We start from the raw sequence: 26,345 nt of genomic DNA, 5'->3' as shown, positions 1-26,345 counted from the left end.
GAAGGACACATTTAACAAAGTGAAAAGGCAAACTATAGAATGAAAAATATTTTAAAATCATATGTCTGATAAGGGATTATTATACAGAACATAACAAGAATTTCTACAATTCAGCACCACCACAAAACTTGCTTTAAAAATGGGTATAAGACTTGAATAGGTGATATACAAATTGCCAAAAAGCATATGAAAAGATATTCAACATCACTAATCATCAGATAAATGCAAATCCAAACCACAGCAAGATATCACCTCACATCCCTTAGAATTACTACTATCAATGAAACAGAAATAGCAAGGGATGGTGAAAACGCAAACAACTTTACTGTTGGTGAGACTGTAAAGTAGTGCAACTGCTACGAAAAGGAACATGGAAATTTCTCAAAAAAATTTTTGTAAAAAATTACCCTAATATTCAAGAATCCTCTTTTTCAGTATATATCCATTTTGAGTACATATTGAATACATATGAAAGAGGTTATTTTCACAGCCATATTTATAGCAGCTTTATTTACAATACTCAAGAGGTAGAAGCAGCCCAAACGTCCATTGATGGATGAATGGATAAACAAAATTTGGCATAACCATACAATTCAGCCTTTTAATGGAAGGAAATCCTGTTACATGCTATGATATAGATGAATCTTGAGGAATTATGCTAAGAAAAATAAACCAACTACAAAAAATAAATAAATAAATAAGGTATAAATCCACTTACATGAGGTATCTAAAGTAATATAAGTCATGAAAATGGAAAGTTGATGGTGGTTAACAGGGACTAGGGGAAGAGAGAAATAGAGAGCTGTTGTTCAATGGATATAGAATTTTAGTTCTACAAAATGAAAATATTCTGGATATTTGTTGCTCAACAATGTGAATATACTTATAACTCACGAATTTTACACTTAAAAATGGTTAAAATTATGCATTTTATGTTTTTACCCATAATTCAATTTGTGTAAATATAAATTATTGTTGTTACATGCCTCTTCAACAGAATAAAGGAAAAAAATCACATGATAGTCACAAATGATGCAAAAAAATACATTTGGCAACAGTAACTACCCTGTTATTATGAAAACATTCCACAAATTAGGATTGGAAGGAGACTGTTTGAACATAGTAATAGCCCTACATAAAAATACCACAACTAACAACATGCTCAGTGTTGAAAAATTGACCGTTTTTGTTCTAAAATCAGGAACAAGGATGCATTATTTCCGTGCTTCTATTCACATAGTACTGGAATGTCTAACCAGAGCAATTAGGCAAATAAATAAAGAAATAAATGGCATGAAATGTGTGGTGAAAGAAGTAAAATATCTGTGTTCAGAGATAGCATAATTTTATACATAGAAACCCTAAGTATTCCACACAAAAAAACTCCAAAACTGTTTAAACTAATAAATTGAACCATAGTGGCAAAATCAACATGCAAAAATCAATTTTGCTTCTCTATATTGCCAATAAAACATTCAAAAAGTCAATTAAGAACAATTATTTTTACAGTAGCATTGAAAAGAAACATTACTTAGTAATAAACTTAATCCAGGAGGCAAAAGGCTTGTACACTGAAAAACAAAACAAAACAAAACAAAACATTGGTGCAAGAAGTGGAAAAAACACAAATAAATGTGTAGACATTTGACATTCATGGATTGAAAGACTTATATTGTTAAGTCATTAATACTAGCAAAGCGATCTACAGATTCAGTTTGATCCCTATTAAAATGATGTATTTTGTGGAATAGAAAAATCGAATAGAAAAATCAAAATGTATCAAATACCTTAATGTAAGAGCTAAAACTATAAAACTATTAGAAGAAAACACGAGGTAAAGAGTCACAACATTGAACTTGGCACTGATATCTTGGATATGACACCAAAAGGACAGGCAACAAAATAAAAATATGCATAAATTTTATTTTATGAAAGTTAAAAATTTTTGTGCCTCTAAAGACACTATCAACAAAGTGAAAAAGCAACCCACAAAATGAGAGAAAAATATTTGTATAACATATGTCTGTTAAAGTTTTAGTTTCCACAATATATTAAGAACTTCTACAACTCTACAGGAACAACAACAACCCAGTTAAAAATGAGGGAAGGCCTTGAATAGACACTTCCAAAGAAGATATATAAATCGCCTATAAACACATTAAAAGATGGTGTCAACATCAGTAATCATCAGGGAAATGCAAGTAAAAGCCACAATGAGATGTCCCTTCACACCCATTAGGATGGGGATTATGAAAAAAAAAAGAAAAAGAAAATAAGAACAGTTGGAAAAGTTGTGGAGAATTTGGCACACTCTTGAAAATGTAAATGGTACATCATTTACAAAAACTGTACTGTGCTTCCTCAGAAAATTAAAAATGGAACTATTTTATAATCCATCAAGTCCATTTCTGAGTATGTATACAAAATAATTGAAAACTGACTCAAGCAAATATTTATTCATCAATGTTCATAGCAGCATTATTCACAGTGACCAAATGATGGAAATACCCCAAATGTCTACTGACAGATTAATAAATAAACAAATTATGGTATATACATGTAGTGGGATATTATTCAGCTTTAAAAAGCAATGAAATTCTGATACATGCTACCATATGGATGAATTTTGGAAATATTGTGCTAAGCCAAACACAAGAGGATAAATATTGTGTGATTCCACTTATATGAGGTACCTAAATGGACAAATTCATAGACACAGAAAGCAGAATTATGATTACCAGTGGCCAAATTAAGGAGGGTATGGAGAATTATTGTTTAATGGATGCAGAGTTTCAGTTTGGGATGATAAAAAGTTCTGAACCTGTATAGTGGTAATGGTTGCACAACAATATTAATGTGCATCATGTCATTGAATTGTACACTTTGGTGTAGTTATAACAGTAAGATGAATATTATACATATTTTATCACAATAAAAAATAGGTATAAGCATTTTGAAACATTCATTTGACGAACATTTACCAAAATGCTATTTTATGCCAGTCACTATGCTAGGTAGGTACTTCATTGAGAATTAATGGTCAGTTGTTATGAGTATACAGCTTGGGATCCAAACCTGATTCTACCACTAGCTAACTCTGTACTTTAGTAAATACTTTTTCCTCTATGAGTCTTAGGTTTTTAATTGTAAAATAAAGAAGTTTGATAAAACCAGACTTAAAATTTGCATGAGAATAATTCAGAGTACTTGGTAACATACCAATTCCTTGTCCCTATTCAAGGGATCATGATTTGGGGAAGGGCAGTCTTTGAAATAAATTTTAAACAAGTAGCCCCAGAGCATTCTGATCCTGGTAGGTTACAGGCCACACTTTGACAAATACTCTATCAGATAACCTTAGGATTACTTTACCTCTAAATTCATATGAATCAATTTCATCCACCGTCAGTCCATAGTTTCAGAAACTTCCCATCAATCACCTATTTTCTTTAGAGTACCATCTCTATTTTGTAACCTGCTACCACTGTTAACAAATTCATATTCATTAGCAGGGACTACTTCATCAAATTAAATAAACCTGAGAGATCTGGCACCAAGACAATGAGAAAGCACAACAGGGCATATAGCAGGGCCAGGGTTACAAAACAGCAATGGACATCTGGGAAAGCAGAAAAGGAAAGCACCAATTACAATGAACAATTATTTATTAGACCTTTCTCCCATCAATCCTATCCTGGATAAGTGAGATATAAAGACTTATTGAAAACCCAGTCTTTTTGATGTCTCCCACCTGAAAAAAAAAATATATGATTTTAAAAAAGACAGAGTTTGAGTTAAGAGCAATGTTAAGTTTTAGGGAACCAAACGTTGGAATATCTTGGAAGACAATACTTCCAATTAAGTCCCCAGGACAATGAGACCCATTGGAAGGTTTTTGTGATATATTTAGACAGGGAATATATTTTTGATGATTTAGCTAGGCCAAAAAACTCTACCTCATATTTAGATGAGTATTTATTAGTGTTTTATCTGAAAACAGAGTCAATAGTCTTCATAGTTTCGATAGGTCTTAAGTTATTCTCTATATATATGCAGATTCTCTCTGCTCCTGCTAAGTCACCTGACCGCAAATAATTCCTTCTCCTATCACTGGTTGGGATCAGGTGTGTGTGTGGTGAGGTGAGGGCAGAATAAAAGAAAAATACAAGAAGGAAGGAGGAAAGGAAAGAAGGAAGGAAGGCAGGAAAGAAGGAAGGAAGCCAGGAAAGAAGAAAAAAGGAAGGAAGGAGGGAAGGAAGGAAGGAAGGAAGGAAGAAAGGAAGGAAAGAAGGAAGGAAGGAAGGAAGGAAGGAAGGAAGGAAGGAAGGAAGGAAGAGAGGGAGGGAAGAAGGAAAAGAGAAGCAGAATTTCCAGTGGTAAAGGAGCTCAAAGTGTAATACTTTTACTTAGTGTGAAATTTTCTGTTTCTCAAGGGAAAGGGGGTGACCATTTACATGCCAGGAATCTCACGGAATTGACGCCATCTACAGGACAATGGTCCTAAAGAGGAAGTGACTCACCAGAAGAGGAGGATTGAGGGGCAAGTTCTAGTATTCACAGAGGCACAGTAAGCTTAACCCTAGAGAGTTTAGTAACAATTTTTCATTTAGTGGATGAAGGCAGTGTTAATAAGTGCCCAAGATACAATCCATTGCTATTTTGTCTATACAATATGTTATTTCAAATTTGTGGCCAAGTCTCCTTGGAAACTATTTTCTTTGGGGCACTCAGCCCAGGCTTGAGGACTCATGATAACTTTAAAGCGCTAATAGCCAAACATGAGTCCCATCGTTGCGCCCTTTTAGGTCTGAATTGGAATAATTTACTTAAGATCTGTGGAACAGTGGTTCCCAAATGCCAATCACACAAAAACTTTCATATGAATGGGAAAAATATAAACAATATAGTGAGTGTTTCTGCAAGGCTAAATGTATTGTATTTAAACAACTTTTTTTTTTTTTATTCTGAGTTTAGGCTCTTTCTTTAGGGAAGGTTGAGAGATTAAAATGCTCTTTTTAAAATAAAATAATGGTGATAGTCAATGTACCTGGTCAGTAATTTGCTTTATCATAACCTACTTGGCAAAATACAACCTTATGTCAGCCCCTCCTACTTTTTCTTTGTGAAACGTTTTTTGTACTGTGAAATCGAAGTCTGGGGATACTTTTGCAAGGATGATCACTGATTTGCCTGAATATATTCTAAGAATTTGAGAATCCTTACTTCAGAAGGAAATCAGAGGCAAACACAGTAGTTCTTTGCATTTCCTTTCCATAAACTGTAAGGGGGCAGGTATGCATTGCATCTTAAGGTGGCAATAATGACACAAAACACTAAACTCTGAAATGCCTGATTTGTGAGTTTTAACAGCACTGCCTAACTTTCTACTGGTATTTTGCCATCTGGAGTAACTTCTTGGTTTCCATAAGCAGCGAAGACATAGAGAACAGGAATATCTTTACTCCCACACATCACAGCATATAGAAAACCTTCAGTAACAACTTCTGATTATACAGGTGATCAGATAATTTCATAAGACCACAAACCTTGAATACTAGAATGGTCCTTAGACATTATAATTCTGTAATTTGAGCTAACATATAAATAAACTGAGGCCCTGAAGACAGTCAGTGGGTTTTTCTAAGCATAAATAGTAAAGCTGTTAATTGTGATAATAGCAATTCAGAAAGATTAGTTTATTGGGCCCAAGTCAAAAGCGTTATATCAAATAAAAACAAATTATACATGATAGTTTAAAATTTTAGTTTTTTGTTTTGTTTTGTTTTGAGACAGAGTCTTACACTGTTGCCCAGGCTAGAGTGCAGTGGCGCAATCTTGACTCACTGCAAGCCCCACCTCCTGGGTTCACGCCATTCTTCTGCCTCAGCCTCTTGAGTAACTGGGACTACAGGCGCCCGCCACCACGGCCGGTTAATGTTTTGTACTTTTAGTAGAGACAGGGTTTCACCGTGTTAGCCAGGATGGTCTCGATCCCCTGACCTCGTGATCTGCCCTCCTCGGCCTCCGAAAGTGCTGGAATTACAGGCGTGAGCCACCACGCCCGGTCGTGTTTAAAAATTTTTTAAATTTCAGTTTGAATTCCTGTGAATAAGAGGTTTTTAGTTTTTTGTTTGTTTGTTTGTTTGTTTGTTTGTTTTAAAGTAGTATCACCTCATTTGCTCAGATAAGCCTGTTTTTTACTACAATGATCCAGATAACTGGTGCAAATCTCTGTTAGACTAGACTCAGGCTTGAAAGAAGAGATAGAAAGGGAAAAAATTCCTAAGACAACTTACCCTCAGGATCATAGACTCAAGACCCACTTTAATAACATCTTTCTTAACTTCATTTTAACCTTTATGTAACCTCTTTAATAAACAGATGAAAATAGTCTTACATCCCTCTTTAATGTCATTTATAGTTTAAAAATAGATTAGGCTGGGCGCACTGGAGCATGCCTGTAATCCCAGCACTTTGAGCAGCCGAGGTAGGTGGATCACCTGAGGTCAGGAGTTCGAGACCAGCCTGACCAAAATGGTGAAACCCCGTCTCTACTAAAAATACAAAAATTAGCCAGGTATGGTGGCGGGTGCCTGCAGTCCCAGCTACTCGGGTGGCTGAGACAGGAGAATTGCTCAAACCTGGGAGGCTGAGGCTGCAGTAAGCCGAGATCAAGCCACCGCACACTCCAGCCTGGGCAACAGAGTGAGACTCGGTCTCAAAAAAAAAAAAAAAAAAAAAAGAATAAATATCATGATTAGAAATGAATAAAAGTAATACCAATTTTAGAAAAAAAATTTGTTTTTACCTTAAAATATAAATGCATATATAAATATAAATGTAGTCTTCTCTTAGAATCCACGGACAATTAGTTTCAGGACCTCCTCCCAGTGCCAAAAATCAAGGATACTTAAGTGCCTTATATAAAATGGCATAGCATTTCATATAACTCACACACATTTTTCCATATATTTTAAATCATCTCTATATACTTGCAGTACCTATTATAAGGTAAGTACTATGTAAATAGTTATACTGTATTTTTATTTGTCTTAATTTTTACTGTTATATTGTTATTTTTACTGCTTTTTTCCTCAAATATGATCAACACATGGTTGGTTGAAACCAAGGATGCAGAAACCACAGATACAAAGGTCGACTGTATAGTTAAGTTTGACCCTGTGTAATCTAGATGGTAAGCTCCCAGTACCTAACTAGTACTTGCCATTAACTGATGCTCAAAAATATTTGTTTATGGATGAATGAAAAATACATGAAACCGTGACAGAAAGGCCAGATTAACATGTGCTGAGAAGTAAATGCGTTGTAAAGAAGCAGAGACAGCCTTATTAAGCAAGCTCTGTAGTTATTATCTTTACATCCTGTTGCCTAACACAAACCATGTTACATGGTACTTATTTAGTATTTAACTATTTGAGTAATTAACTAATAAGAAGAGTGGACATCAACAACTTTTTCTATCATAGTTAATGTTGAAAATATAACATAATGTAGTTTATCATAAATATGAAGTCTATTGCTTAGTTTTATATTTAAGTGCCACTTAACAATAGTGATACATTCTGAGAAATACATCCTTTGGAAATTTCATCTTTGTGAGAACATCATAGAGTGTACTTACACAAACCTAGATGGTATAACCTACTATACATCTAGGTTATATGGTATCGCCTATTATTGCTAGGCTATAAATCTGTATAGCGTGTGATTGACAATATCGTGGGCAATTGTAACACAATAGTAAGTATTTGTGTATCTAAGCATACTTAAACAAATCATTGATCAAAATTTTGTTATATGGCATATGACTGCATTTTCACAGCCAGAAAGAGAAAAAAGTACAGCTCTGCAAATGATATACATTAGATATATTATATTACTAGGCATTCCTTTTCTAAATATCTGTATTTCTCTAGCAGTTTTAATGATCCTCTCTCTCTCTCTAATCTCCCAAACATGCATTTTTGCACCCATCTTTTTCATACACCCATTTTAGAGGAATCAGCTTAGTCATTCCCAGAGGTCTCTCTAACTGAAAATCTAAAATACAGCCAGTGACACAGGTTGTGATGAGGTTAACCAGCAGACAAGGAAACTGAAAAGGGCTTAAGCCTCAATCTCATCCTATTCTGACTATATTTGCTTTCCCAAACTTCTCTTTAGGGGTGAACTCCTCATCATACTGCTAAGTAAAATTCAAATTATCTTTTCAGAGCTGTTACATATAAGCTACTGATTTGGGGTTAACTATCTCATTAATGATTTGTTAGCAAATAATCACCATGTTTAACTCAGAGGCTGAACTGGGCAGTGGCGTTGGTAGTGGTGAGAATTTCCTTGTCCCCACCAGGTCAGGTTCAGGCCTCAAATCCTGTAATATGGTTGGTAACAGGAGAAAAACTGAAGTATTTTGTACTCACTCAGAAATAAGGGGTTAGAATTATAGTTGGTAAAGAACAACCTAGACTGTCATTTAATTTCTACCTTAAGTCCAGCATTGACTGGATTTTTTTGTAATGATTTTTACATGCTTTTGGCTAGGTCCCATTGGAACAATAACCAGGCTGGAAGGATTGGTAAGGAAGTAATAAATTTCTCTCCTGGGCAATACCTTCGAGAAAACCAATTTTCTCTTTCTGTTTGGGTTTCTGTGTAATATTGGCAGGTAAATCATGATGATTTTCCTAAGCTGATTCCCCAGAACACAATTTTGGCTCAGGTATGGGCTTTAATGAAATCATGCTTAGACAGTTTTAAAATACAAACACATGTGACAACTTAAGACCAAGACAAATGACTCATTTTCATTAAGGGGATATTACATTTTTAAGGTACACAAAAGTCAAGTATGCTTCTATTTTGAAAGACTAGTATTTTCATCCAGAGCTGTGCCTTTTGCAAAGAAAATCAAATTTTGTTTCTTAGCACTGAATCAACTGGTAGAATTTACTTAGACTACTAGTTACTGGTTAAACTACCAGTTTCATCATATTTGTTTCATCCATTGACTTCAGTAATCTATTGGCAATGGCAATGATCAAATAAATTAACTCTTTTAATTTTTGCTCCCTGTGTTAGAAAGACTGTTTACCTAAGAAAAAATATAGAAGTTTATTTATAACAACCTCTCTGCTGGCTTTAACCAACAGATAAATGGGGATGGTCTTGCTATTCTTAAGTCCTACTTAATTGAGAGTCAAATATATAGTAATACTGAGATTAGCCTGCTGTGACACCAATTCTCTGACACCAACTGTGTGCCCTATAATTCAGTTGAATTCTGACACTAACTACCCAGATTTAATGCAGAGCCCACAGGAGCAAGTCCTTCACAAGACCACTACCACCTCAGATGCCAGCTGCAAGTTTCAGATGTGCCCAAGCCAATTACGCTTCTCCTTGGTAGTCTACAAATTTAGGGCTTTCTGTAACCTCCTTGGGTTAAATAATTCACTAAAATTACTCACAGAACTCTTAAAAGTGCCACACTGTGATTACCATTTTATTATAAGTAATAAAAATGAACAGCTATATAGGGCAAGGCCAGGAAGTATCCTTAGTGCAGGAGCTTCTATCTCAGTGGAGACATAGTGTGCCAATCTCCTGGTATATTAATATGTTCTCCAACCAGGAAGCTCCTCTGAGCCTTGATGTCCAAGATTTTATCTGGGTTTTATTATGTAGGCATGATTGATTAAATGACTGGACATGTGATTGAACTCAATCTCCAGCCTGGACAAATTTACTAATCACATTGTTGGACTTTCTGGTGACTAGCCCCCATCTGGAAGCTATCTAGCTGCCCTCTTTCCCTTGAGTTACTTCTTTAGCATAACAAATACACTGTTATCACTCAGGAAATTCAAAGGGTTTTTTAAATTCTATGCAGAGAACTATGAGCAAAGACCAGACATATTCTTTATTATGCCACAGAAACACAAGGAGGTACATATGACACAAAAAAAGTTGAACATATTTCCTCTTAGATATGATTTGAATGGCACCTGAAAATTTTGTAAGACCTTAGGTTAGCACCATGAATCTGAACTGTTATTGTATGCTATGAACCATAAACTACCAACTGATGTAGCATTTCATAGGAGTGCTGGATAACAGATTTCTGCTTGTTTAGATTTATTATCTATGTATGCATTCAACATACATTTTTTGTATGTTTACTATGTTGCAGGTAGTGGGCTAGGCATTGCAGACACAAAATGAACAAATCTAATATTCAAGTGGGGCAGACATACAATAAACAAATTTTAAAAATAATTACAAATGAAAAGTCATGAGGGAAAAATTCAAGGTAATGTATTAGAAGTAAACTTGTGCCTCTAGGGGTGGGGAACTCTTTAGCTAGGGTGTCAACTTTGAGAACTGAAGGACTTTTAAAACTGAAGGAAGAGACAAGACAGCTATTGGAAGAACATTCTAGGCAGAGGGAGCAGTTACTGTAAAACACTTTTGAAGTGATTTTAATTCCTTTGAGCAATTAAATTTGGGGGCAGTGCTATGCTGTATATCTGAGTTGACTCATCCATAGGAGGTTAGAAAGGGAGTGTTGCCTCCTCTCTGGGGACAGAGCGAAGAAAGCGTAGGTGGGACATCGACCAATGCAATCATTCCATATGTCCTCGTCTTTGATTTCCCAGCTTGCTGATATTAAACCTTGTTCATACACTGCCAGGGCACCACTATCATCATATTTTCTAGAGGCTACTACTCTTTTTGCTGTAAGTATAGGTGATATTGGATGGTTTGGATAACCAAACAGGGGAGAAAAGGTGTGGCTTTATTAGAGGAAAGTGGTGGTTTTAAAAAATGGAATGAACATACTAAGGTCTACTGGAGTTTGCAGTTTAGATGGCATCTTTAGGGCAAATGACATTGCTGGTGCCTTTGACATCCCTAGAATGATAGGGACACACTCTGTCCCCATATTTGTTCTTCATTTCTTCCATAATAAAGTAATATCTAATAGCATATGGCCACCTGAATAATGACTATAATTTCTAACCTCCCTTGCAGTTTGGCAGGGCTACATAGCTGATTTTTAGCTAGTAGTTTGCAAGCAGAAAAAATATTCACAATTTCTTGTCATCCACTTAAAGGGAAGAGGCATGCCTCCTTTTCCCCATTTCTCAGTCATACTAGCTACAATGTCCATGTGATAAGATATGATTAAAAGAAAACTTTACACAAATCAAATTTATCAGAGTTTGAGCAAAGAGCAATTTGTGAATTGGGCAGCACTCAGAAACAGAAGACGTTTAAGGAGTTTTGCTTTAGTAGTATGAGTAGCAAGCTTTTATAGGTTGAATGTGGAAGCAAGGTAAAGAAATCACTTGATTGGCTACAGATAGGAATTTGCTTTATTTGAGGTTGAAAGTCCCTAGTTATAGGGTTTTGGCAGTTTCTGATTGGTTAAGTTTAAACTTCATTTTGCTGTTACATTGAGCTTCACTTTGCTTATGTAGGAGCCCAAGACACTAGAGCCATTTCTGCATAAGGATCTCTCATTTATTTATTTATTTATTTTAATTTTCAAAAATGTTTGCAGATGGCCAGTCGTGGTGGCTCACGCCTGTAATCCCAGCACTTTGGGAGGTCAAGGCAGGTGGATCATGAGGTCAAGAGATCGAGACCATCTTGACCAACATGGTGAAATCCCATATCTACTAAAAATACAAAAATTAGCTGGGTGTGGTGGCATGCCCCTGTAGTCCCAGCTGCTCAGGAGGCTGAGGCAGGAAAATCGCTTGAACCTGTGAGACAGAGCTTGCAGTGAGCTGAGATCATGCCACTGCACTCCAGCCTGGTGACAGAGCAAAACTTCATCTCAAAAAATATACATATATATGTTTGTAGGTACACAGCAGGTGTATATTTTTATGTGGCACATGAGATGTTTTGATACAGGCATGGTATGTGAAATAAGCACATCATGGAGAATGGGGTTTCCATCCCCCCAGGCATTTATCCTTTGAGTTACAAACAATCCAATTACACTATATAAGTAATTTTAAAATCTACAATTAAGTTATTGTTGAGTATAGTCACACTGTTGTGCAATCAGATAGTAGGTCTTATTCATTCTGGTTTTTTTTTTTGTACCCATTAACTATCCCCACCCTCCCCAACACCACCCCCATCACACTTCCCTGCCTCTGGTAACCATTCTTCTACTCTCAATGTCTATGTGCTCAACTGTTTTGATTTTTAGATCCCACAAATAAGTGAGAATATATGATGTCTGTCTTTATGTGCCTGGCTTATTTCACTATAATGATCTCCATTTTCATCTATGTTGTTGCAAATGGCAGAACCACATTCTTTTTATGCTGAATTTTACTCCATTGTGTTTATGTACCACATTTTCATTATCCATCCATCTATCGATGGACACTTAGGTTGTTTCCAAATCTTAGCTATTTGTAAACAGTGTGCTGCAACAAACATAGGAGTGCAGATATCTATTTGATAAATTGATGACCTTTCTTTCAGTTATATACCCAGCAGTGGGATTGCTGGATTTTATGGTAGCTCAAGTTTTGCTTTTTTGAGGAACCTCCAAACTCTTCTCCATAGTGGTTGTACTGACACCACTATGTACATTCCCACCAACAGTGTATGAGGGTTGCCTTTTCTCCACATCCTTGCTAGCATTTGTTATTGCCACTCTTTAAGGAAAAAAAAAACCTCATTTTAACTGGGGTGAGATAATATCTGCTCATAGTTTTGATTTACATTTCTCTGATGATCAGTGATGTTGAGGACATTTTCATATGACTGTTTGTCACTTGTATGTCTTCTTTTGAGAAATGTCTATTCAAAATTTTTGCCCATTTTTGAATCAGATTATTAGATTTTTTACTATAAGGTTGTTTGAGCTCCTTATATATTATGGTTATTAATCCGTTGTCAAATGGGTAGTTTGCAAATATTTTCTCTCATTCTGCGTGTTGTCTCTTCACTTTGATGATTATATTCTTTGCTGTGCAGAAATATTTTAACTTGATGTGCTCCCCCAATTAATTTTTTAAACAGTATCTTGCACCATTTAGATTAGAAGAATACCCAAGAAATGTTGGTGTTACAGTACAGAAGTCTATGTCCAAAACATCTTGCAAAGAAAAGCCACCATGCTGGCTAATACTTTTCCATGAAAGAGAAATATATTTGTATGTAGTTTAAGCTACATTTCTGTTAACCACAGTTGAACCCATAGCCTAACTAATCCATTCTTGTCAGAAGAAATTGAAAGGTAGAAAATGTGTAATGCTTGAGGGAAACTTTATAGAAGTCTACCCACCTATCTATGAGCAGTATTCACAGAGTACAAATAACTATCACATAAGCTTCAGAAACATTGCAGAGTGCACATTTACATAGATGCATTCTAATACTACTCTATGAGTATTGTTTAGTGGACCATTTTTACTACAATGTGGAAATGTAGTCTGTTAACGTTGGTATTTTTATATTCAGTGGAGCTAAGTCTACTGGACTCCTTCTCATGGGAGCCATAATTTGGACCAAGGAGACCCTGAACTGAATTCAACATTAGTCTTCATTACATTTCTGCAGTAGAAGAAACACCTACCTAAAAAAAAAAAAAAAAAAAAAAAAAAAAAAAAAAAAGACTCAGGTTGATAAATGATATTTTCTGAGTTTAAACTTGATCAGATTAATCAAAGGGAAATTCTTCTACTTTTCGGAATTTAGTGTTTGATGTAATTACTGAATACATCTAAAATCAGTTTTATTCCTCGGCACCTTTTGATCATACATTAAACAGTTCATTTAAATGATACTGTGACTTACTACAGTATTCATAGATTAAATTATATAAGGGGAATGCACTTTAATATAATCTGGAGTAGGGGATTAGATGCAGACATAGAAGAAAGAAGACTGGGCCATGTGTTGATATTGCTTGAATTTCAATAATGGGTGTTCATTGTATTTATTGTTCTTCTTATGAAGATGTTTGAAGTTTCTCATAGTAAAAAGTTTACCGAATTACTTTTTTCATAGTATTATCTCCTTATATACATTTTAGTAAAAAAGTTAAACTCGTTTAATGACAGAGGGCAGTAATGTGATTTCAGAACATTTTTAAGCTGAAATTATGTTATTATGGGTTTTACTTTATGCAAAGATGGTGTGGGTAATTTATAGTATGACTGCTTCCTCTATGCTTCCACGCCAGTGTCATAACTTGAACCATCATTTCTTCAAACTCTTTTTGTTTATTTTTGTCCTTTTATTAGAGTAGCATTTTAAAAGATAATGAATGTTACAAGTCTTCTTACAAGTTGTAGATACTCAACATTGCTTAGAAATGTCTGAAAAATCTCACTATTATGGGCCAGAATCAAACTTCAAGAACTCTTGCTTAAAAGTAAATGCTGGAGTCAGAAGGGGAGGCCTAATGACAGCCTTCCCTATGGAGCAGTTGTTCTATTATTCTTTGAAGAGATACAAGAAGGCAAGTGGAAGGTGTTGAATAGGGCTATGCCTGTAGCTGAATCAGAAGATATGCATTACAGTAAGAAGTAGGATGAAGATAATTATTCAACAAACAATAGAAACAATATAGTATTGGCATATTTATATTACTTGAATTATTTGGCAAAATGAAGTAGTGGTTAAGGCTGAAGAAGTTCTGCAGAAGAGGAAATGGTCTGTGAAGTTCAGTAAAATTACAATTCGCTCTCCCCATCCCCATACCACATCCTTTAATAACTAAGAAATAAGCAAGTGAAAATAGCCACACTTACTTGAGAGTTTATCTCATAGGCCTTCCTCCCCTACCTCCACCACTCCATCAAAATATGGTGGCAAAGACAGTGAAGTTGTTTCTGGACAGACTTCAGGAGGGCACAGAAGAGGTCTCTATAAAATGTGAGGGCATTTGAAGCATGGGGCATGTCTGGTATCTATATCCCATTATTTTATTCAGGTTTACCAAAGCATCAAAAATTCTTCCTTGGGAAACCCTTCACCACTTCCTAGGAAAATATTTTTGCAACAGCCAAAATGTGTAATTCCTAAAAATTTGGTTATTATAGAAGATATTTGGGGTCTTGGAAGTGCTAGGGATATAGGTGAGATGATGAGGGAGTTACTGAAGTAGAAGAAAGAGAGCCAGGCTGAGGAAAGGGTCAGAGACAATTTTCCTGACTTTACACATTTTTTTTGTTTAAGTAGATTTGTTTTGAGAAGAGCACGGGGGGACAGTAGAGGATGAGATTTTATTTTCCCCTGACAATCCAGAGAAAAACTCAGACTGCCACATCTTAACAACCCTTAAGACTAAGAAGAAAATATTCTCTCTGTTCCATCATTACAAATGTATTGCTTTAAGTAGTTCTCAAAAACTTGGTCCACAGTGAAGACGGGGAATAATTTTTAGCAGAATATGAATATAAAACGTCTATCTATGGACGGAGTGAGTGGAAAGAGTGGGATAAAGTTGGGGATGTGGCTTATCTTTCCTTTCAAGAATAGACTGCACCTCTAAAAGAGAGAAAAAGCGAGAATAGAGTCTTAGGGGACTTTTATCCATGCATGTGAGAACACTAACAAAGATCATCAAGTCTATCAGTGTGTTGAAAGAAGTGACTAAGTACACATTGACTTCTGGACGCAGAAAATTTCTATGCAATTACAAAGATAATCTTTATTATTAAAATGAATATTATAAGTTATAGCCATAAATAAATTCCAAGTGCAACATTTTCACAGTATCTTGGGAATAAAATCAAAATGGGACATAAAATGTAAGTTGCGCAAGAGTTCCACAGATGCACCCTCTCAGCCCAAGGCAGCTTGTTCTGTTGATCCTGGGGCAGATGGCTTCTCTTTGTGGAATTATCAGTTAATAGAATTGGCTGCTTAACTGAGTGACAATGAAAACATATAAACCATTTGAATTCAATAATAATAATAATAATAATGACAATATTTTTACATAGAAATCACTACATATTCAAAGTTTTTCTTATTGGAATACTTATGCATTTTTTAATCAAAATTCAACAACTTTATATAGGAAATGTGGAATTATTTATCTTGAAGTATACGTTACTATGGTTGAGGGTGTTTTCTCTCTGCACCACAATTTCATGGAACCCAGAGAGTGATAAATGAGAAGTCTGGAGGAAAGATAAGCCATGGAATGGAGAAGCTCAGAGAAGAGGCTGCTGTCTGGATCGTAGCTGCAGCAGTACTCCTAAATTAGTAAGCTACTAGTTTAGACTTTCCCCTGAAAGTCAGGCCCAGTATAGGAAAGGAGAGTGGCAAAATGAAAAGAAGATGAGCAGACATCTGAGAAACTGATAGCCATGTTCATGGATACATTTCTTAATTTCTTAAAAGTCAGCATTCTCATTATGGCAAGCAAAGTAGGTGTTTGCTTACTATATACAATATGAAAGGCAGTGCTGTAGGACCCACTTTCTTCAAAATATCTTTCCCTCCAGTCTGTCTGCTTCAGTAGGTATTAGCCCTCCACTGAAAGTCACCACTTTGGTTTAATGCGTAGTCCTAAAGCCTGGAATTCAGATATTTCTGGGTAAATTAATATTAAGCTAACATTAGCTATTAGCACCATGGTGTGAATGAATTGATCAGGTTGCTGCCTGGGAGAGCAAGGGAATCAAGCAGAAGACAAAACATATTGATGGGATCGGGGGTGAATAAAGTAAATCAGAGCACTGAATACAAACTTAGATGAGCAGACCTGGGGAAAAAGGGTGTCCTCAGCTCAGCAGCATAAGAACACTGAATACTTGTTCGTTTTTGGAATGATGTAAATGGGCTGCCTAACAAATGGGTCCTACCCTCAACCATTCTTCTAAGAAGGTCAATCATCTCCTGAAAATATTTTCCTTCCTCTTTAAAAAATATGTAATCAAAGTGAAATCAATATGTTAGTCAAATCAAATCAATCATCTTCCAAAGTGACCTTAAGAAGTGTAATTCATGCTAATCGAGACAATAGTAAGCACAAATGGTGTAGATGAGACTCTCACATTACAAGTACCCAGTTATTTCACAATTCCACAAAATTGTTACTTGCAATCCTATTACAACACTAAATTATACTAAAAAAAAAGACACTTTAAAGCAAAGAGACAAGACACAGTTATAGTTACGCTATTTAAAATACAATTTAACACTTACTGAAAACTTATTTAACACATCAAAACATATACCTTACAATGAATTGTTAGAAGACACATAGATACACTTGCTAGCAGCACAAAGTCAGTTTTCTAATAGGGTATTATCTTAATAACAACATATGTGTAAAATCAACACTTGTCCAAAGAAAACTTTAGAAAACCTTCCATCAGTCTAGATATTAGAATTCATTTTGATGTCACCAGTTTTCCCCTGATGTATTAGTATCATAACTGTATGCCTGAAACAACCCCTTTCCTCTAAATATGATAACGCCTTTGATTGGGTTCTACATTCCTTCTGTGAGACATAGAAGTTATCTTCATTATATAGCACACAGATTTTAAGTAGAACTTTCTTAAAGTTACAGCTTTTTGCTAAAACATGTTTCAAAATATTATCATACTTACAACCTAAGATTTAATTATGACTAATATCCTGGGTCTGTTTCCCGCAAAACAGTACCAAACAGGTAGTAGGCAAGTCATTGGCCATTGGTTGCCCAAGGCTGACCAAATTAATCTTCTATACATTTTTCAAAAGGTAAAATAACTGCCTTCCCTAGCTGCTAAGAGCTAGACTTTGGAGGCTTTAGAATGGTATGTCTGGGGCAAAGCTAGACCAAAAAAAATCAATGTGGATTCTAGGGTCCATGTGACTGACCGCAATATGTATGCAATGATGGGGCAGAGAGACTTACTCTGGCTTGGGTAAGTAACTTGGCAGTCTAAGCTAAATGTCCTTATATTAGAGTAAGAAATAAAATGTGATGAGAATTTTAAAAGGATTAGCCAACTTTGCTTCATCTTTTCATTCTGACCTAGGTTTAATGATTCATTAGTGCACTACTTCTTCCATAGGCTCAGAAAGTGCAGGAACCTGTCAACATTACCTCAATGTATCTCTAGAAGCATGATAAAAAAATTCCTCTACTAGGCAGGTCCATACATCTCCAGAAATGTTCTTTAGAAAAAGTGTAAGAGAGCCAGAACTGTGATTGTCACCTTTCTGCTTTCTCCTGGGCTTAGAGGCCATTTGAGTCACCTTGTGTGGACTTTGACAAACTACCTGTCCTAGGTAGATGCAACACGGCATCTTTTATAGTCACAGAGGGTTATCATAGGTAAATATGTATATTGTTCTTAGTTTAAATATGCCAGAGGCCTGAGTTCAGATTTTCATTCTGTGAACGGGTGTGACAAATAATGTTTCATGTTGACACAAAAATGAAGAAAACAGCTATTTTAGTCTTCAAACTCTGAAACAGAATCACACTTGAGAGATAAAAATGATCTTATGTTTACAACATTTTCTTTACACAGGGTAATATATCATCCATCCCACTAAAATATAACCAAACATACGAAAAAGGCATGTAAACTGTGATTACTAATATAAAAAGACACCTACATCTCCTCTGAATATAAAGACTCAGTATCTGCTGTAACAAAACTGAATGCTTATGGTGACTCCAAGCTAATACTCTTTTTGTGCCTGAGGGTCACAGGTAAAAGTACTGACTAGAGTTGAGAGCATATGTTTGTAGGATGTCACAGAAATTTGATATTTTAAGATTTACAGACTTGATGAAAAATTACTACATGGATATGTCAACATCAATAATGGTGGATCATAATGCTCCACATAGGTCCTGCTTTGAAGAAGTGAATTCCCCACAGCAGTAAAATAGAGCAGAACTGAAAAGCTGTGTTTTTTTGTGAGTTCTTCCCCGTGGCTTGGGTATTTCAGATATGTTCTGAGGTACTTGCATTTCAGGTCATATTCAGCTTGGTTTTTCTTTTAGCATAATTCAGTTGTCACAGTGGAAGCTGTATGGTTACTCACAAAGGATTTTGCATGGAGTTGGATGCTGTCATGCAAATCTTGTCTTGAAAGCCGTCTTCGGAACTCATTAGTGGAAAAGTAGTATATGACTGGGTCAAGACACGAATTCAGACTAGCAAGACACAATGCCACAGAATGAAATATTAGAATCACCCTTCTGGCTAGGCAGCTTTTAATTTCATTGGACTTCACCAGGAAATCTAAAGGAAAACTGAAATGATAAGGTGCAAAGCAAATTAGGAATACCCCCGCACAGGTTAGAATCATCTTCAAGGCTTTCTGTTTCTCTCCAAGATCTTGGGCCATGGGATATTTATCTTGCAGTGATAAAACCGTCTTCCAGGTACAATACAGGACAATCAGAAGCGGAGTTACAAACCCAATCAACTCGCCAATGGTCATCATAACAACGGACTGGGCCAGGTTGACATTCCTGGTAGGAAGATCCACAAAGCATTTGGTCCTATTGCCAGGGGTATCATCACTGGTTCTGAGGAGTGGGAAGAGTAAACAAGCAAGGCAGATGATCAGCCAGCCAGCAATGCTGATGTACAGGTCATATTTCTGTTTGCAGTCATGGAAGCGAAAGGGATACATGAGAAACCAAAATCGTCGCACACTGATGCAGACCAAGAAGTAGATGCTTGCATACATGTTGACATACTTCAGGTAGAAACAGAACATGCAGAGACCAGGCCCAAATGGCCAGTCATGATTCAAGTAGTAAAAGATCCTCAGTGGCAAGGAAAGAACTTGTAGTAAGTCAGCAATGGCTAAGTTTATCATAAATATCACAGCTCGTTTTGTTTCTTTCATATAACCATAGAATACCCACAGGGCTAATATATTCCCTATGAGACCTGGCACAAGAATGACAGTGTATGTCACTGCATAAATAAAGTAACGAAGATCTGTATTGTCTCCATCTGGCCCGGTACATGTGTAATTAGCAGGCATGATTCTCTCTAGAGAAACTATCTTTGCCTAATGGTGGTTCAAAACCTAAACTCACAATCAACTGCTGTTCCTTCCAAAAGATTGCTTGCCAGTGGGTTGGAGATACCAAGTATAAAATAACCTTCCTTTTTTTTTACCACATCAGCCTGAGTCTCTACATATTATTCAAGGATTTTTCAAAGAACTATCTGCATTTTTTATTTAGATTTCTCTAGAGTAACTACATGAAAGTCTAGTGTACAAGCACAGATGACAAGCTGTTACAATTTCCCTCTTGTTTATTTTAAGGCCCTCTGGGACATCATGAGAGCTGATTCTCTCCCATTTGGAAAAGGAATGTACCATATAGCAGTTCCTCAAATTCCTATATGATGATAGCCTTCTCTTTACAGGTGTCTGGCAGGCCGTTTTTCTTTTTTTGGCTCACATAGAAGAAAGGATTGCTTTAGTGCACAATGAATCCGCCACTCTTCAGGGATGATTAACTTGGAAAGATCAGCTTTCTGGGACTTTTTCAGCTATATGTCAAAATCTAAAAAGTAGGAAACAAAGGCAGAGCTGCAAGCAAAATAAAATAAGTCAATTATTTCCTGGCCCAGCTTTGAAAAAAAAGAAAAGCCTATGTTCAGAAAAATACTCTAGTTTGAATGAAAAATTCTTATGTAAGGGAAGGGTATATGGTGCAGTTTCTACAAGGCACTTTATAATCACAGAAAAATATAGCTTGAAAGAACATGAGAAGTAATCTAGCCCCTTGTTTTATATAAATATATATATATATAATTTATATAAATATAAATTAATTTATATTAGTAATATAAATCAAAATACATGAACGAATGACACTTGGGAGCTTGTTACAAATTCAAAATCTCAAGCGTCACCCTGGACCTGATGCCTCAAGATCTGTGTTTTAACAATGAACTCAGATGATTCTTCTGCGTGTTAACATTTGAGAAACTATGATTTGGATTACTGCTTTACTAATCTTACTGATTATCTGAATCATCTGGGGAAGGTTAAAAAATAAAATAAAAGCTTCTGGGTGTTTCCTCCAGAGATTCTGATTGAGTACTCGTGGGGTACAGTATGCCATTTGTATCTTTTCAAAGCTCTCCATTTGGTTTTGATATAGCGAGCCCAGCATTTGTCCTTGAACCATCATTTGATCAAAATCATTCCTATATGTCTAAAAATAAGTGGACAACCAGCTTCTCTTTAAATAATCCCATTTACTGGAGTCATTTATTCACCTCTTAATTATCTGAGACAGCAGATATAGCCCCAGAACAGAGAATCAAAATCCATAGAAAGTTGACTCAGTTGGGTCTATGACCCTTGTTCTGAGGTAAATAAAGTTTAGCTTAGGTGACTGGATAGTTGCCTCAAGGCTACTGAAATCTAGGAGGACTTAACTAACTTTAAAGATATGTGTGGGAAGAACAAAAATGAAATGGGAATTATGAAACATCCTGCTTTGAATGATCAAATCCATGTGGTTTGAAGTGTGCTTCATTGAGCCCCCGAACAAATTATTATTGTTATTTTACTTCAATTTCATGGTAAGTGAAACAGCACATTTTGTTTACATTTTAGGTTGTGAAGCCCTGTCCAGAAACCATCCCATCACAGGTAACAAGCAACCACTTGCTCAAAATTCAACTTTATATTACAGTCTGGTTAGGTGCACACTTTATTAAGCCCAGAAAAAGCAGACCTAGTGTGCTGCAAGTGACTGCAAATGATGTGAAACTGAATAGCTCTGTGCACGTATATCAGAGGAAATTGTACCATTATGACACATGAGTAATCACAAGTTCTGGACAGAAGAGAACAGAACAATTTCCTCCTAATTCTGATCAGCACACAGGCAAATCTCAGGGCTTCATTTTTATTTTTGAAAATCTTCAAAGTAATAAAATGCTTTCAAAAGTATTTGCCTAGTTAGTTCTCCTAGGAAATTCACCAGTTTTGCCCTACTGAGTATTCTATCACTTTTTAAAAAAAATCAGTTTTAAAGAGAGGTGCTCCTGGATGTCACTTCAAACCAGGCTCCCAATTTATCTTAGCTTCAACATCTACAAGTTCCCCCAGGTCAATTTCATGAAGAGAGGAAACACATATGTGTAGACAGACAATACAGTTATTGTGAACATTGCCTTTTTGCCAGGAAGTTATTTTACTTAGCTAAGTCTAAATTTCTCTGCTGAGATCTGAAAACCATTTCCTCTTAATCAGACTGCATTCTGTGTCTCTGCTCTGAGAAGTACTCTTTTAATTACTTGGAGACAGCAAGAAGGTTGTTACTCAGCCTTACATCACCAGTCATATTGCCTTTTCTCATATATCTTAATTTGTGATCATTTCATATTCTGGAGAATAGGGAAACCAACTGGTATTGAGGACCCCACAGGCTATTCAACCTGTACGAAAATTAACAAGACCTTTAGCTACTATTCGCTTCCCTGCCCCTACCATCCATTGGGAAAAAAAGAAAAAAAAGTTAGGCTGTGTATTCTTACACTGCTTATACCTCTCAGGGTCTATTTTTATTCTTTCCCTTTTACTTAGGCAGGGTTTTTCAACATTTGGCACCTAGGCTAACTGGAGTGCTTATTAAAGATGTGCATTCCCAGATGGACGACTGAATCTTATTTGTCAAAGAGTAGAGCCAAATGATCTACATTTTAACAAGCGTCACAGATAACCAAATTGGACAGCCTTAAAATCCGAGAATCTTCATTGAGTGATAAAGGGCAATACCAAAACCAGTTCAGTTATTTTGTTAAGCTACATAACCAAACTGAAGTTTTTGCGGGAATTCGCTGTTTTCCTATCTTCATTGCCTGTGTTTTTGACTTTCTCTCTGCTTAAATTGCTCTATACCATCCTTACCTGTTGAAATCCTGTCTGTCCTCCAAGGCCACTATCTTAAAATGCTGCCTTCTTCATGAGACTTTTGTGATATCTTGCCTAGTTGTGATCATATCTACCTGTGAACTCCCAAAGCACTTTGTGTCAGAAGTATGTCCCTTTCTTATTCATTCCACAAAATTGTGAGCAGCTTGCCAGCAAAGACAGTGTTTTCATGACCATTATAATCTTTCACCTCCAAAGTGCACAGCTACTTTACATGTAGAAGAAACTCAATTAGATTCAACTAAATTTAGGTCTAAGTTTAGATCTAAACCAGAGCCTAATGTAATAAGAAAAACCCTTTAGGCTGGGCACAGTGGCTCACACCTGTAATCCCAGCACTTTGGGAGGCCGCATCTGGCGGATCACAGGATCCGGATAGAGACCATCCTGGCCAACGTGGTGAAACCCCGTCTCTACTAAAAATACAAAAATTAACTGGGTGTGGTGGCGCGTGCCTGTAATCCCAGCTACTTGGGACACTGAAGCAGGAGAATCGCTTGAACCCGGGAGGCAGAGATTTCAATGAGCTGAGATCGAGCCACTGCACTCCAGCCTGGCAACAGAGCGAGACTCATTTCAAAAAAAAAGAAAGAAAAGAAAGAAAGAAAGAAAAAGATCCCTTTAAGTCTATACATACTATGGTCTTTTGCAAACAATATTATACAGCCCCATTTTGTTGACTACTGTTTAACTTGTGATTCATAGTGGTTCGCAAACCTTGTTTATCTATACACGGTTAAAAGACTAGTGAAAATATTAAATCACTTATGATGGATACTATGAAACACTGAGCAGACAGTTTAGGATTACATGTAGCCAAATATCTGGCTGGCTATCAGTGTCTTCTGTTTTTAGTACTCCAGGTGTGTATACTCCAGCTCTTAAGAGACAAGTCACAATTTTACAAAGTTCCATTTTACACATTAAATTTCAAATATTTCCACTTAGTTGAAGTGATGAGAAGATCACAAGTTAATATGTTACAGTGGGAAAGCTGTATGTTTCCTGTTCTCCGTGCTGACAGGGCTGTGGGGATTTTCCTCCAGCTTTTCTGAATGTTCACCTTGTGTCTCAGAGAAAACATGAACATTTGGACAAGAAACAGGATTTTTAAAGGAAAGTTATGGGCTTCCAAGCTTACATAAAATAAACTAAGGTCCAAGATAATCAGATTCTTCTGGCCCCTTTCACTTTTTTGCAGTCCTCTTGCAATTTTCTCCTTGAGAGTGTGCCCTATCCACTATTCCACACGATTAATAGCCTGTGAAAAGGGAGGAGTAAACCAACCTTATGGGGTCTGGTAGAAAGACCAAGCATGGAATGGAAAATGAAACCAGTTATCAAGGTCTCACTCCAGGCTCTGGCCAGAATTGTTGGTATAGGTAGCTACCCCATATGGTGTGATTTTAAGGGACTGAAAATCCTTATTTTAAGAAGAAGGAGGGTAAACATTCTTTCCTACTTGGTTTGGGCCCAATTTCCTTTTTGCTTGAGGATAAGCCTTTTGTCCTAGAGAGTTTAGGCTGCAAATGCCAGACTCACACCTTTAAAGATGGGGCCCAGGAACTTAAACCTGGCAAGCTTTCCCTGGAAATGTCAGTGCTTCACACAAACTAAGAATTTCTGGAGCATGTACAATATATCCCAGTAGATCCCAGAGCTTTTGCATCCTTGGCCTCTGTGCTCAGTTACTATATCAGCTTTTTGTTTCTTTTTGTCTTAGTGCTTCGTTTTATTCCTCCTCATTTACTTGTTCTTTACTTATATTTGGGAGTCATTTTCTTCACAATATATTATCCAATATATTATTTAAAATTTCATTTTCAAGAACAAAAAATAATACAGAAGTCTCTAAGCAGACATTAGGGTTTTCAGAAACTTTTAGAAATAATCCTAATTAAAATGATTTAAAATTTTAAAATTTAAATATTAAAATACAAGTGACAAAAACGAATTGTTGGCCTCTCAGTAATTACTCTATAAAGTGCACACAGAGCTTTCAGAAAATACACACAAAAATATGCCCATGAAACATTTTGTATATCAATAACTACACAATTAATTTAAAATACGGGTATCTCATTCTTACATTTTAAATGACAGACACTAGATTCTGTCCTTAGATTAAGTTTTGAGGAAGGTATGGATGAGAGGTGCAAAACATTGACCACTCTTATTACAGATGATTGAAAATAAGCCTCCCTTAGTGGCACAGTTTTATCTTTTGCTAGACTTGTATTAATTTTCTGGATCTTGGTAGCATGTTTCCTCTCCTACTCCTACTAAACAGGATTATGGTTCGTTGTTTCTCAATTTTCTACCATTTTTCCTATACTTTTGATTGAAAAATCAAAAAATTGATTTTCCTATCATCAATTAGGCAAGACTTTGGAAGAATTCACTTTATCCCTCAATTCAGAAAATAAGCCTCCTTTGTCATTGAGCAGTAACGACATGCAAGGAAGCAGTATTGTGGGCCTATATTTCTCCTTCCCGTGTCATAACCCTCCTGATTAGTAGAAACAAACCAAACATTTTGGCAACTTGTGGTTCTCAGAACTATCCTTTTGATTAGTAACACTGGAGTGTCATTAAAAATAAAGATGTCTGGAGTCTTTAAGTAATCTTCCACCAGTGATGACAACTCTATATCTGGCACAAGCCACCTGGCTTTAGTGGAAGCAGAAGGTGACACATAATTTCTAATGCATCTCCTACATGGTCTTTTTCTTTTGTAAGCTACTACAGTTGAGAACAGAGCTATAATTGTAAAATGTTAGAGTAGTAGGAGGTACCCTGGAACTATCTCCAAAGGAAGGTATAGGGGTGTGGTGGGGGCGGGGAGAGATTCCTAGATTAACCTTAAAGACTTGTGGTAAATCTATTGTACCCATGATCCAAGTGCCCAGGTAATAACATATTCATTTGGAGCTCACTCTACTACAAGTCTATAATAAGGATGTTCCAAGTATGAAATATCAAAATCAAATAATAATGTAGGTCCTCATTAGAACTGTTGTCACATTTTTCTCAGATAGCATCATATATATTTATTGGAAGGGAGTGGTGAAAACCATTCGTATGGGACTATTTCATATGACTCCCTCTGTTCTTCCCACAATAATCTTTTAGGTACTAGATTCACAAAGGCCCACACATTTTGCTCTCCTGTACGAGATGTATAAAGTGTCCTAAATGATAGCAGACTTCATCCCAAGTCTTGCCTGAGATCATGTGGGGCCCTAGAGCTTAATGTATGGACAATATTTGAATGGAATGGTATATATTTGTGTCCGCTGCACAATATTCTGTTACTAAATAAATTTTCAGTAATTTACATTATTTGCAATATTTGGTTCATTTTTGGAGACTCTTTATTTCATAGGATAAAAAGTAATACAATTTGATGT

At 36.1% G+C, this 26,345-nt stretch overlaps 1 protein-coding gene across 1 annotated transcript in view; it reads right to left on the bottom strand.

The window, feature by feature from the left end:
- Positions 1 to 15,683: 15,683 nt before the first annotated feature.
- Positions 15,684 to 26,345, bottom strand: part of GPR174 (G protein-coupled receptor 174) — a 30,193-nt gene continuing 19,531 nt past the window's right edge. The window contains exon 3 of the mRNA XM_015127725.3: positions 15,684 to 20,574. Coding sequence (XP_014983211.3) covers positions 19,015 to 20,016 — 1,002 coding nt within the window. The 5' untranslated portion in view covers positions 20,017 to 20,574 and the 3' untranslated portion in view covers positions 15,684 to 19,014. The remainder of the gene's footprint in view (positions 20,575 to 26,345) is intronic.

The sequence above is a fragment of the Macaca mulatta genome, chromosome X, assembly GCF_049350105.2.
Source record: "Macaca mulatta isolate MMU2019108-1 chromosome X, T2T-MMU8v2.0, whole genome shotgun sequence".
Taxonomy (NCBI): Eukaryota; Metazoa; Chordata; class Mammalia; order Primates; family Cercopithecidae; genus Macaca; species Macaca mulatta.
The sequence above is the reverse complement of the archived record's forward strand: the minus strand, read 5'-3'. Positions and strand labels throughout refer to the sequence as shown.